The sequence below is a fragment of the Salmo salar genome, chromosome 17 (genome assembly GCF_965601325.2).
Source record: "Salmo salar chromosome 17, fSalSal1, whole genome shotgun sequence".
Lineage (NCBI taxonomy): Eukaryota > Metazoa > Chordata > Actinopteri > Salmoniformes > Salmonidae > Salmo > Salmo salar.
The window spans coordinates 78,514,119-78,528,301 of record NC_138307.1 but is presented as its reverse complement, the minus strand read 5'-3'; the positions used below and the strand labels follow the sequence as shown (position 1 = coordinate 78,528,301).

Below are 14,183 nucleotides of genomic sequence, written 5' to 3'. Positions count from 1 at the left end.
TATAAACCGTTAATCATTCGATGAGCAACAGTCGTCACATTAACTAATACAACGTCACGACAGTGGGCAGACGGAATCCACTCCTCAGTAAAAGGCACATGACAGGCTGCTTGGAGTTTGCCAAAAGGCAACTAAAGACTCTCAAGGTTCTCTGGTCTGATGACACCAAGATTGAACATGGTGATGGCAGCATCATGCTGTGGGGATGTTTTTCAGCGGCAGGGACTGGGAGACTAGTCAAAATCAAGGGAAAGATGAACAGAGCAAAGTACAGACAGATCCTTGATGAAAACCTGCTCCAGATTGCTCAGGACCTCAGACTGGGGTGTAAGTTCACCTTCCAACAGGACAATGAACCTAAGCACACAAGCAAGACAACGCAGGAGTGGCTCCGGGACTTGTCCCTGAATGTCCTTGAGTGTCCTTTGCCTTAATGACAGCTTTGCACACTCTTGGCATTCTCTCAACCAGCTTCATGAGGTAGTCACCTGGAATGCATTTCAATTAAGAGGGGTGCCTTGATATTTTATGGAATTTCTGTCCTTAAGGCGTTTGAGCCAATCGGGTTAGCTGTGACAAGGTAGGGTTTGTATACAGAAGACATCCCTATTTGGTAAAATACCAAGTCCATATTATGTCAAGAACAGCTCAAATAAGCAGAGAGAAATGACAGTCCGTCATAACTTTAAAACATGAAGGTCAGTCAATACGGAACATTTCAAGAACTTTTGAAAGTTTCTTCAAGTGCAGTGGCAAAAAACATCAAATGTTATGATGAAACTGGCTCTGATGAGGACCGCCACAGGAAAGAAAGACCCAGAGTTACCTCTGCTGCAGAGGATAAGTTCATTAGTTACCAGCCTCAGAAAACTGCACCTCAGATTTCAGCACAAATAAATGCTTCACAGAGTTCAAGAAACAGACACATCTCAACATCAACTCTTCAGAGGACACTGCATGAATCAGGCCGCCTTGGTCGAATTGCTGCAAAGAAACCACTACTAAAGACACCAATAGGAAGAAGAGACTTGCTTGGGCAATGAAACACGAGCAATGTACATTAGACCGTTTCTCACTTCCTCACCTGTCTCACCGGTTTGCATTTCCTTTATAAATCAATATGACTATATGACTAAAGTTATGATATTGATCATTTTGGCTGATGAACTGAGAGGAATCTGCTGTTGACTGACTCCATGCTTGATGACTTTACAATCACAGAGAGCTGTTAACTGACTCCATGCTTGATGACTTTACAATCACAGAGAGCTGTTAACTGACTCCATGCTTGATGACTTTACAATCACAGAGAGCTGTTGACTGACTCCATGCTTGATGACTTTACAATCACAGAGAGCTGTTAACTGACTCCATGCTTGATGACTTTACAATCACAGAGAGCTGTTAACTGACTCCATGCTTGATGACTTTACAATCACAGAGAGCTGTTAACTGACTCCATGATTGATGACTTTACAATCACAGAGAGCTGTTGACTGACTTCATGCTTGATGACTTTACAATCACAGAGAGCTGTTGACTGACTCCATGCTTGATGACTTTACAATCACAGAGAGCTGTTGACTTCAGATGCTTGATGACTTTCAAACACAAACCACCAAAGTTGTGCTTCTTTGGACAACTGTTCTAAAACCATGAAAGGGCTTTTGGGTTTCTTCTTCTTCTTCAGTGTCTTATAAGAGAACATTATAGTGTTTCTATGCAAAAGGAAACATACTTTCTTTGACCGTGGAAAGTTCCAGTATCTCCAATACTATTCCAAAGGACTTGACTTTGCAATAGGACCATGGAAGACTATCAGTCTGTGGATGATGTGTTTTATAAATGGTTTTGATAAAATAATACTCTGGATTCATGCATGTGTATGTCTGTTTACCTTAAGCCATGAAATGGAGGATGAACCTTGGATAAGGCAGAGGCATCTTTGAACAGTGATACAATTCAGATCGTGGAGTCAGTGACCTCTGCTGGTTGGAATATGACATTGCAGGATGGTGATGAATCAAGTGGAGACTGGCTGGCTGCTGAAGGATGGATGAACACAATGGACTCAACTTCCACATTGTTCTGTTCATAACTCATCAGTCTTTGGTCTACGCTCCACAAACACATCAAGTATCTACTATTAAATGTGGGCTGGGTTTTCACTGTTGGAAATGGATGGACTGTTTCAGGAAAAACCTTCAAGTCACATATCATATATGCAATCTAAGACTTACTAAACCAGTCGACTTAGTTGGCTTACTGCAAAACAAGAACCATTACTGACCACCTACTTCTGTGTTGGACTACAAGGTGAAACAGCCATTCTGTTAGAAGGAACAACATTACAATGTGATGGACTACAAGGTGAAACAGCCATTCTGTTAGAAGGAACAACATTACAATGTGATGGACTACAAGGTGAAACAGCCATTCTGTTAGAAGGAACAACATTACAATGTGATGGACTACAAGGTGAAACAGCCATTCTGTTAGAAGGAACAACATTACAATGTGATGGACTACAAGGTGAAACAGCCATTCTGTTAGAAGGAACAACGTTACAATGTGATGGACTACAAGGTGAAACAGCCATTCTGTTAGAAGGAACAACATTACAATGTGTTGGACTACAAGGTGAAACAGCCATTCTGTTAGAAGGAACAACATTACAATGTGATGGACTACAAGGTGAAACAGCCATTCTGTTAGAAGGAACAACATTACAATGTGTTGGACTACAAGGTGAAACAGCCATTCTGTTAGAAGGAACAACATTACAATGTGTTGGACTACAAGGTGAAACAGCCATTCTGTTAGAAGGAACAACATTACAATGTGATGGACTACAAGGTGAAACAGCCATTCTGTTAGAAGGAACAACATTACAATGTGATGGACTACAAGGTGAAACAGCCATTCTGTTAGAAGGAACAACATTACAATGTGATGATATCAGGATCTCCAATGTGTTTTTCATCTGAGTTTTACTTAATGACTCCAAATACTTTTATGATTGTTTATAGTTTTTAGCTAAATTCATGCATTAAATTATTATATTTTTGAGGACATAATGTCTTCTGTTTAATTCAGATGCCTTTAGTGATGAATTAAATGAGTATAAAGTGCATCATTCAGAATAATATGATGGGATACTACTAGTATTGCTTGCTGGACATATAACAGTACTGTAAGTTGTCACTGTCCAGTGATATTCTAAGTGGTCTTTTTTAGCAGTCTGTCCCTTTCACTTTGACAGTGATGCTGTAATGATGTCATATCATCATGTGCTAACTGTCCTCATGATGCAGTAATGCTGATAAAAGATGCTGTTGCCCATGTGTATGTATGTAATGTGATTGACATGTCCTGAGTCCTGTGTGTCTTCTGTGTGTCTGGCTTGGATGTGTCCCAAATGGTACCCTTAACCATTTGTAGGTGCACTAGGGCCCATAGGGAATAGGGTACCATTTGGAACACCGTCTGAGAGTCTAGGAGGCAATATGATTTACACAGCACAGTTTGATTGACATGTAGGATAATCTGGAATGGATAAATAATAATACAATGAATAAACTTCCCCTTTATTTTAAAACTGTTGTCAGTTTTGATGCTTGCATTTTATCCATGTTATTGATCCTGTCAGTTATGACATGTTTTGTCCTATATCATCTTCTAATTAACATATGCATCAGTGTATGTACTCAAAACTCCAAAGATTGTATTTCCTTCAATGCTTTGTTTTTATTTCTGTAATGCTTCAGGGAAATGTAAAGACAAGGTCCTGGACAGTAACAGGATTATTGTCTTTCTGTCTGAGACAGAGTCATCATAGAGATCTAGTAGATTATTTAGATTAGGGTTGGGGTCAATTCCTTTACAAATCAGGAAGTAAACTGAAAGTCCAATTCCAATTTTCCTCAATGCCTCTCTATGAGAAAATGTCAGTTTACTTCCTGAATTGACAGTATTGACATTGAATTGACCCCAACACTGATTTAGAGATAAGAGAGAGACTGTAGTCCTCTTGGGGGAGTAGAGGAGAAGGGGAGGGGAGGCAGGGAGCAGTGTTCCTCTTGGGGGAGTACAGGTGAGGGGAGACAGAGGACAGCCCAGTCTGGTGTATCAGAGATGAGGGGAGACAGAGGACAGCCCAGTCTGATGTATCAGAGATGAGGGGAGACAGAGGACAGCCCAGTCTGATGTATCAGAGATGAAGGTAGACAGAGGACAGCCCAGTCTGATGTATCAGAGATGAGGGGAGACAGAGGACAGCCCAGTCTGATTACTGGAGGTTCTCTTGCTACAGAGATGGTCTATAGAAGCCTTTTAGTAGCTGGCATTCCTAACATCAACTGAGAGGATCTCTGTCCCTCTGATGGCCCTGTTGGTGTCCACTCTGTCTCTCTGTGTGTGTCCTGTTCTTCGCTGTCTGGGACTAAGGGGGTGTTGTGTAAATTGAGGGGGGTGGGGTTAGTAGTCTTTTGGCAGCATGACCCTGCGCCCACCCATGAAATAACACAAGGTGATCTTCCTTCTGAAAGGAATGTTGTCCAGGGCCTCCACTGCCACCCTCTTGTTGCCCCTGCCGTTGCTCTCCTCCTGGTCGTACATGGGGCACATGTAGGCCGTTTGCCTCAGGGCATAAATGTCCACCTCGTCCTCGTCGTCCCACAGCTGGAAGGGAACGGCCGACTTGACCAGCTCATAGATTTCACCTGGTTTAACCTGGTCAGTCTGTCATGAAAAGAGCACGACATGTTCTTAATGTTTTGTCACTCAGTGTAGACAACCATGTTCTTACTGTCGGAGATCCCTGTGCTGTTACCAGCAATAAATAAAATACAATGAGAAGTATTTGTACTTTTGATGATGGTATTTTGAAATTGTATCTCAAGATGACTTGGTAATGTATATAATGTGCAGTGGTGTAAAGTGCCTAACCTGTCAAGGTATAGGGGGCAGTATTTTCGATTTCGGATGAAAAGCGTAAACTGCCTAATACTCGGGCCCAGAGTCAAATATTTGCATATTATTAGTAGATTTGGATAGAAAACACTCTGAAGTTTCTAAAACTGTTTGAATGATGTCTGTGAATATAACAGAACTCATATGGTAGGCGAAAACCTGAGAAAAATCCAACCAGGAAGTGGGAAATCAGATGCTTGTAGTCTTTTCAAGTCATTGCCTATCTAACACACAGTGACTAAGGCTTCCACTAGATGTCAACAGTCTTTAGAACCTTGTTTCAGACTTTTGCAGTGAACAGAGAGCGAACAAGAAGGCCGGGAAGATGGTGACTCAGAAAATGACATGAGTTTAGTGGCGCGCATTCACATGATGAGGTAGCTGTGTTCCATAACGTTTTTCATGACATTGGAATCGTCCGGTTGGAATATTATCGAAGTTTTACATTAAAAAGGCCATTTGACATGTTTCTACGAACGTAAATATAACTTTTTTTGACTTTTCGTCGTGAAATTTTCGGCGCACTTCCTACATTTGGAGTAGCTTACTGAACGCGCAAACAACGAGGTATTTGGACATAAATTATGGACTTTATCGAACAAACCAACATTTATTGTGGACCTGGGATTCCTGGAAGTGCCTTTTAATGAAGATATTTATAATGCTATTTATGATTTTAGATGACTCCAAAATGGCGGGTATCTGTATTGCCTGGTGTATGTTTCTGAGCGCCGTACTCAGATTATTGCAAAGTGTGCTTTCCCCGTGAAGCTTTTTTGAAATCTGTCACAGCGGTTGCGTTAAGGAGATGTTTATCTATAATTCTTTGAATAACAGTTTAATATTTTATCAACGTTTATGATGAGTATTTTTGTAAATTGTTGTGCTGATTCACCGGCAGTTTGAGGCAAAATATTTTCTGAACATCACGCGCCAATGTAAAATGGGTTTTTTGGATATAAATATGAACTTTATCGAACAAAACATACATGTATTGTGTAACATTGAGTCCTAGGAGTGTCATCTGATGAAGATCGTCAAAGGTTAGTGCTTAATTTTAGCTGTATTTCTGGTTATTGTGACCCCTCTCCTGCTTGGAAAATGGCTGTGCGGTTTTTCTTGTGTTGGCGCTGTCCTAACAATCTAATTTTATGCTTTCGCCGCAAAGCCTTTTTGAAATCGGACAATGTGGTTGGATTAAGGACAAGTGCATCTTTAAAATGGTGTAAAATAGTTGTACGTTTGAGATATTTGAATTATGAGATTTTGTTTTGAATTTGCCGCCCTGATATTTCATTGGCTGTTGAATAGTGTGAACCGTGGGTGGGACGGTAGCGTTCCACGTACCCCAGAGAGGTTAAGTAAAAAAAGTTTTTGGGTGTATCTTTACTTTACTATTTATAATTTTGACAACTTTTACTTCACTACATTTCTAAAGAAAATAATGTATTTTTTACTCCATACATTTTCCCTGACACCTAAAAGTACTCGTTACATTTTGAATGCTGAGCAGGACAGGAAAATGGTCCAATTCACACACTTATCAAGAGAACATCCCTACTGCCTCTGATCTGGCAGACTCACTAAACACACATGCTTCATTTGTAAAATGATGTCTGAGTGTTGGAATGCACCTTGGCTATTCGTACATTTAAAAAAGTAACTTGAAATAATTACTTTTGATATTTAAAACCAACTACTTGTATTTTACTGGGTGAATTTCGCTTTTAAGTGAGTCATTTTCTACTAAGGTATCTTTACTCAAGTATGCCAATTCAGTACTTTTTCCACGTGGTGGCTTTGGGGTTAAATCCCTGCTTTCCAAACTAGGTTCAAATCGTATCTTTTGTGTTCAACCGCTGAAACTTAATGTCAAATATACAAAAAGTGGAATATTGATGGAGTCTGATTATGGGGTTAAATCTCAGTCTTCCATTCTAGAGGGAGCAGGTTCAAAGCTCCAACTTCAGTGTGGATTTCTGCAACTGTCAATGTGAAAATGACAAAGAAAACAGAGGTGTGAAGGAGTCTGTGGCTCTGGTGTAAAGATCTCACCCTGTATGTTCAGGGTTGTAGGTTCAAACCCCAGTCTGAGTGAGAAGGGGTCTGTGGCTCTGGTGTAAAGATCTCACCCCATACGTTCAGGGTTGCAGGTTCAAACCCCAGTCTGAGTGAGAAGGGGTCTGTCGCTCTGGTGTAAAGATCTCACCCTGTATGTTCAGGGTTGTAGGTTCAAACCCCAGTCTGAGTGAGAAGGGGTCTGTCGCTCTGGTGTAAAGATCTCACCCTGTATGTTCAGGGTTGTAGGTTCAAACCCCAGTCTGAGTGAGAAGGGGTCTGTAGCTCTGGTGTAAAGATCTCACCCCATACGTTCAGGGTTGCAGGTTCTGTCACAGCTCTGGATCAGGATGTGTTGGGACCATGAACTCTGCTGCAGAAAGAGTCAAGGCCACTAGGAGTGCCACACCGACACGATCAGAGATATGGTAAGCTGGGGGTTCAATCCTGGAGCTCCAGAAGAGCAACCAGCAGAGGTTATGGAGGAAAACCTCTGAATAAAGTGGTCTTTAAGTGTCCAGGAGATAATCTCCATAACCGTCTCAGACTGACCCAGAGAGGCTGCTACTCAGACACACAACCTGTCACACCCAGGGCTTCAACTCAGTACCCTGTGGGCAGGAAGCTTACCACCCAGGGCTTGAACTAAGTACCCTGCAGTCAGTCATCCCAGAGAGCTCAGCTGGTTCCCTACGGAACCCTCCTAACCTTCTACTAGACTTGCAGTAACGTACAGGCTCTTCCTCAATCTTACCTCAAAACCTGTTGGAAAATGGGATGGAGCGTTGGCCTTTTCCAGTACTGTTGAGGCGGCTGCCAGGAGATCGAGAGGTATTGTGGAAAGACGAACAGTATTTGAAATAGATGAATGAAAAATCATGCAGGACCACAAACTGGGCAGGAAAAAATTAAATAAAATCCATGCCACTACAGAAAACTGAGCACGATAAAAAGAGGAATGTCTGATAATAAAATCCCACAAATGACATTTTGAAATGCACCTCAAGTCATCAACACAAAGTATTAGATATCACAAAGCCAATAAACACAAACTTTCCCACAATCCAAACCCTTTTTATTAGAACAATACAGCAGATATAAAGACCTATTGCAAATCACACGGTCAACACTGGACGTGTGCTTCAACAAACAAAATGCACTTCCCAAAAAAACAACAAAAATGAAATAAATTAATTTAAAAAAACTAATAAAACTAAAACATCCATTTCCTTTGATGTTTTTTTTCTGTTGAAATGTCAGAATGAAACAAAGGCCTTGTAACTCTGGGCTGAAGACTGAGAAGTTAAGACATCTATATAGTCTCAACACAGAGCATTAAGGACCTAGCCTGGTCCCAGATCTCTTCGTGCCGTCCAGCCAACTCCAACAGTCACAGTCTGACAATGAGTTGGCAAGACAGCACAAACACATCTGGGACCAGGCTATCAAGGACCAAAACCCAAGAGAAGGACAGAAGAGGGAAAAACTCCTTCCTCCTAAGAGTCAAGAGTGGAAACTGCCTCCCTGATTATGTTTATAAGCATTTTAACTGCGATGAGCAAATACACTCCTCTACAACAGAGTTATATGGAGGGTTTAAGGTCCGACTCCACTGTCTGGTCTAGCCTAGTTGCCAGATCTGTACAGGCTTAAGCAAAACGTCAGACTTTCAATGTCATGGCATTATTTGGCTAAAGCACATACTGACCTGGCAACCAAGCTAGGTGGGACCACTGTTCTCTAGTGGAACTGAGATCAAGGTCTCAGATGCACCGCCAGTATATCGTCACAATGAATACATGTCTGTTAGTGTTTGAACTGGAGCGACAGGTACAGAAGCAGTAAGACTGAGCAGGTGTGTGGTGGATAAATCTGAAGTGGAGAGAGAAGGCTCTCAGCCTCAGCACAGCTATGCACCGTGGCGTAGCTACACGTCTAGAAAGTAGATCTGATACACATGAATAACTAAAGGACTCAATTCAATCCGTATCGCCGAAGCTCACCTCCCATTGAGCCGACTTACGCAGCGTTTACCACGGCAGCATTCTCCGCGAAACGCGGGACGATTGCTTTTAAATGTCAGATGGTGCATTAATGCTGAACTTCAGCAGTGGACTGAATCAAGCCCTAATACACAAAGGTCCAAACAGAACCCCAGAGTGATTGACACCCCTCTGAGTGAATCTGGTATTACATGTTTCAATCTTTTCAAATCACATACACACCCTTTAAAAGAGAATAGAAAACCTCCCAAAAAAACAGACACAATCGCAACAGTATTGGAGCAAGAAAAACCCCAACTTAAAGCCTGTGATGATAATGAATAAGACAATAATAGCATTCTAAATAAAAATAAAACACATTTAGAGATGCATATTTTGTTCTGAAATATTGATCTTCTGTCCCAAATGGCACACTATTCCCTATATAGGTCACTACCTGGTCAAAAGTAGTGCACTAAATAGGGAATAGGGTGCCCTTTGGGCCGTAATCTTAAAGTCAATGAATCACACACTTCACACAAAACGTAGTACAAGTGACTTTATGCCAGAGCAGAAGGAAAAGAGTCTAGGCTCACTTGGTAAGGAGATAGAAACGTCAACTTTTCACTGATGACGGTTTCACTTGGGGTTGGAGAAACTAACGCATCAGGAATGGCACCATGTTCCCTAAAATATCCTTGTACTACTTTTGACTTACACTGGGCTCTGGTCAAAAGTAGTGCACTATATAAAAAGGGAATGGTGTGCCATTTTGTACACACACCGACGTTGGTTTCTAACGTTAGGAAGGAAGGGTGGTGTTGACTGTTGGGGTGACACACTAGTCAGTGACACACTACATGTCACAGTCTAATGGATGAGATAAAGTAGCTACACGTCAAGACATAACGGCACCCTATTCCTCATGTAGTGCACTACTGTTGAAAAGCACCTGATTTGTCAACTGGGGCTCAACTTCAGCCAGTCACAGGTCACATCTCCACCCTCGGGCTTAACCCTTGCCGACCCTCCTCCCTCGTTATGAAGTTGGATCTCCTCTCCCCTTCAACAGTGTGTGGTTGTGCTGTATCCCCACTTTACTTCCCCTCTGGCCAAATCATTTCTTTATTCACAATGGGCTTTTCTTGGTTGTTGTCGCATCATCTTTGTCGATTTTTTTTATTCAATATCTTAACATTTTTTTGTATGTATTTAATGTTTTTATTTTATTTATTATTATATATATTTAATACAAATCTATATAACCCGAATTTAGAAATCTTATTTACATGAAAAACGTTGAAAAGCGGCTAGCCTGCCCGACCCCCCCGGCACCCACCCTTTTCATGGAACAAAAAAATACTTTCCACACATAATTCCATTTCTTTCTTTTTTTTGTACAGCTTTTCTTTCCACCACTATAGCATTAAGAAACCCCCACCACTATAGCATTAAGAAACCCCCACCACTATAGCATTAAGAAACCCCCACCACTATAGCATTAAGAAACCCCCACCACTATAGCATTAAGAAACCCCCACCACTATAGCATTAAGAAACCCCCACCACTATAGCATTAAGAAACCCCCACCACTATAGCATTAAGAAACCCCCACCACTATAGCATTAAGAAACCCCCACATTGTATTTTTTTGTTGCTTTGCACCGTGAGCACAGCGTTTAGAACGATGATAATCATAACAACCACTTCAACAGATTACTCAATATGGGGGGGGACCAATCTCAAATGTCCAGAACCCCTAGACGCAGTTATTGAAAACAAGATGGAGAGAGGAGAAGAAAAACATCTGAGACGTAGGTGTGTTTTTTCATGTGTCCTCTAAGGGGTCTCCTGTAGACAGAGAGACGGGTCGCTACTGGGGAGTCAGTGTGTGTGTGTGTGTGTGTGTGTGTGTGTGTGTGTGTGTGTGTGTGTGTGTGTATGTATGTATATGTGCGTCTCCCCTGGTGGTGCGTTGCCGTGACGGCCAGGATCTTCACAGGGCATTGTCCTCTTCACAGCCCGCCCCGGCAGCGTAGCGGAAGGCCTGCAGGTTGGACACGCCGTGGAAATGGACGAACGCTCCCGCCACCACCAGGACGTGGAACAGCTGATGAGAGTGGAACTGGAGGGAAAGAGAGGAGGAGAGAGGGATGATCAGTGAAGAGTTCAGTTACTTCTGATTTAGCCTCTATGGTTGCTGGGTCACGTACAGGTCTACATTAGCCTGTCCCCCAAGATAACCACTTCACTCATTGTCATGTTTGGTTTGCCACAGACGGACATGGGAGCAGACAAGAGAACAAACAGATCTGAGACCAGGTTAACGTTCATGTACTCTCTATGTTTGTAGTAAATCATGTCTGAGGATCAGAGATGGTGTCTAAAAACAGCCCATAGCTCCTTCTACATCAAGATGGTCCCCACAGTCAGCCGTACATCCAGGTGTGTCACTAAGACACAGGAAGTTTCAGTCCAGGGTTTCCCCAAACTCGGTCCCCAATCAGCTGTGTAGTGTCAGGGGGGAAACCAAAACGTGCAGTGTGTGTGTGTGTGTAAACAACATGCCCAGACTATGTCATGGAGGAGTTGGTGTGGACCAAATACCTGCCACGCTACATTGCCCATCTAACTCAGCGATGTATCGTCATGCCCTTCTGTCCCGGGCCTCTCCTCCCTTCCACATGGGTAACACAGGGCTCACGTTGGGGCTGACTGTCAACTAACCTGTCAACTGGACTGTCAACTGGACTGTCAACTGGACTGTCAACTGGACTGTCAACTGTACCGTCAACTGTACCGTCAACTGGACTGTCAACTGGACTATCAACTGGACTATCAACTGGACTATCAACTGGACGTCAACTGACCTGTCAACTGACCTGTCAACTGACCTGTCAACTGACCTATCAACTGGACTATCAACTGGACTATCAACTGGACTGTCAACTGGACTATCAACTGGACTATCAACTGGACGTCAACTGACCTGTCAACTGACCTGTCAACTGACCTGTCAACTGACCTATCAACTGGACTATCAACTGGACTATCAACTGGACTGTCAACTGGACTGTCAACTGGACTATCAACTGGACTATCAACTGGACTGTCAACTGGACTATCAACTGGACTGTCAACTGGACGTCAACTGACCGTCAACTGGACTGTCAACTGACCTGCCAACTGACCTGTCAACTGGACTATCAACTGGACTATCAACTGGACTATCAACTGACCGTCAACTGGACTGTCAACTCACCTGTCAACTGACCGGTCAACTGACCTGTCAACTAACTAGCAACCATCTCCAGGACAGATGTAGAGAACGGGAGGGAATATTCCCCCACACACTGACCTGAGACACACACACACACAGTACTGTCCTAAAGTACTGTAACACAGAGGATATTAACCTCCCACTACACAGTACTGTCCTAAAGTACTGTAACACAGAGGATATTAACCTCCCACTACACAGTACTGTCCTAAAGTACTGTAACACAGAGGATATTAACCTCCCACTACACAGTACTGTCCTAAAGTACTGTAACACAGAGGATACTAACCTCCCACTACACAGTACTGTCCTAAAGTACTGTAACAGAGAGGATATTAACCTCCCACTACACAGTACTGTCCTAAAGTACTGTAACAGAGAGGATATTAACCTCCCACTACACAGTACTGTCCTAAAGTACTGTAACACAGAGGATATTAACCTCCCACTACACAGTACTGTCCTAAAGTACTGTAACACAGAGGATATTAACCTCCCACTACACAGTACTGTCCTAAAGTACTGTAACACAGAGGATATTAACCTCCCACTACACAGTACTGTCCTAAAGTACTGTAACACAGAGGATATTAACCTCCCACCAGCTGAGGACCAGAAAGGGGGGAGGAGAGGGGCAGCGAGGCCCAGCCTGATGTCCCTGTTCTGGGCTAGCTCTCCCAGGCCTGCCCCCTCTCCAGCTGGGTGTTAATGAAGGGGAACCACCGGGTCACAGGTGACGGGGTGTAAAGGATGGTACTGTCATACTAAATGACCTAACCACTGCCCTATACAATGTCCTCAATTCATTATTTACCTTCAGCTGTGTGAGGGAGACTGAGGAAAGGTTTCCTCAAAACAAACACATCTGGGATCAATCAGCCCACACTAAACAGCCAAAGAGTTATATTTAACTCCACTGTGTGTGTGTGTGTGTGTGTGTGTGTGTGTGTGTGTGTGTGTGTGCGTGCGTGCAGCCCAGAGGTTCTCTACTTGTACCCACCCAGATGTCACATTTCCCTGGGAAGAATCTCTCTGGGATGCGTGCTGCGTAGATACAGGCTCCAGAGATGTAGAGAGTAGCCATGAGGAGCAGCCAGCCCATCTGACCCATAGTAGTGGCTCTCAGCAAGCCTTCAGTGATGACAAAGTGCAGGGTGGGGACCACACCACTCAGACCCAGACCTACAAACACTCCTGGAGACAGACAGACAGGGGTTAATACAGACAGAGACAGACGGGGGTTAATACAGACAGACAGACAGACAGGGGTTAATACAGACAGACAGACAGACAGACGGGGGTTAATACAGACAGACAGACAGACAGACGGGGGTTAATACAGACAGACAGACAGACGGGGGTTAATACAGACAGACAGACAGACAGACGGGGGTTAATACAGACAGACAGACAGACACAGACAGACAGACAGACGCTAATACAGACAGACAGACAGACAGACAGACAGACGCTAATACAGACAGACAGACAGACAGACAGACAGACAGACAGACAGACAGACAGACAGACAGACAGACAGACGTTAATATAGACAGACAGACGTTAATATAGACAGACAGAGACAGACAGACAGACAGACGGGGGTTAATACAGACAGACAGACAGACGGGGGTTAATACAGACAGACAGACAGACAGACAGACAGACAGACAGACAGACAGACAGACGCTAATACAGACAGACAGAGGCTAATATAGACAGACAGACAGAGGCTAATATAGACAGACAGACAGACGCTAATACAGACAGACAGACAGACAGACAGACGCTAATACAGACAGACAGACAGACAGACAGACAGACAGACAGACAGACAGACAGACAGACAGACAGACAGACAGACAGACGTTAATATAGACAGACAGACGTT

At 43.2% G+C, this 14,183-nt stretch overlaps 1 protein-coding gene across 4 annotated transcripts in view; it reads right to left on the bottom strand.

The window, feature by feature from the left end:
* Positions 1–8,082: 8,082 nt before the first annotated feature.
* Positions 8,083–14,183, bottom strand: part of LOC106576468 (adiponectin receptor protein 2) — a 104,218-nt gene continuing 98,117 nt past the window's right edge. For all 4 annotated transcript variants that reach the window (XM_082964205.1, XM_082964206.1, XM_082964208.1 and 1 more), the window contains 2 exons: positions 13,293–13,486; positions 8,083–11,137 (listed from right to left, as the gene is read on the bottom strand). In XM_082964205.1, the coding sequence (XP_082820331.1) occupies positions 11,009–11,137; positions 13,293–13,486 (323 nt within the window). In that variant the 3' untranslated portion in view covers positions 8,083–11,008. The remainder of the gene's footprint in view (positions 11,138–13,292; positions 13,487–14,183) is intronic.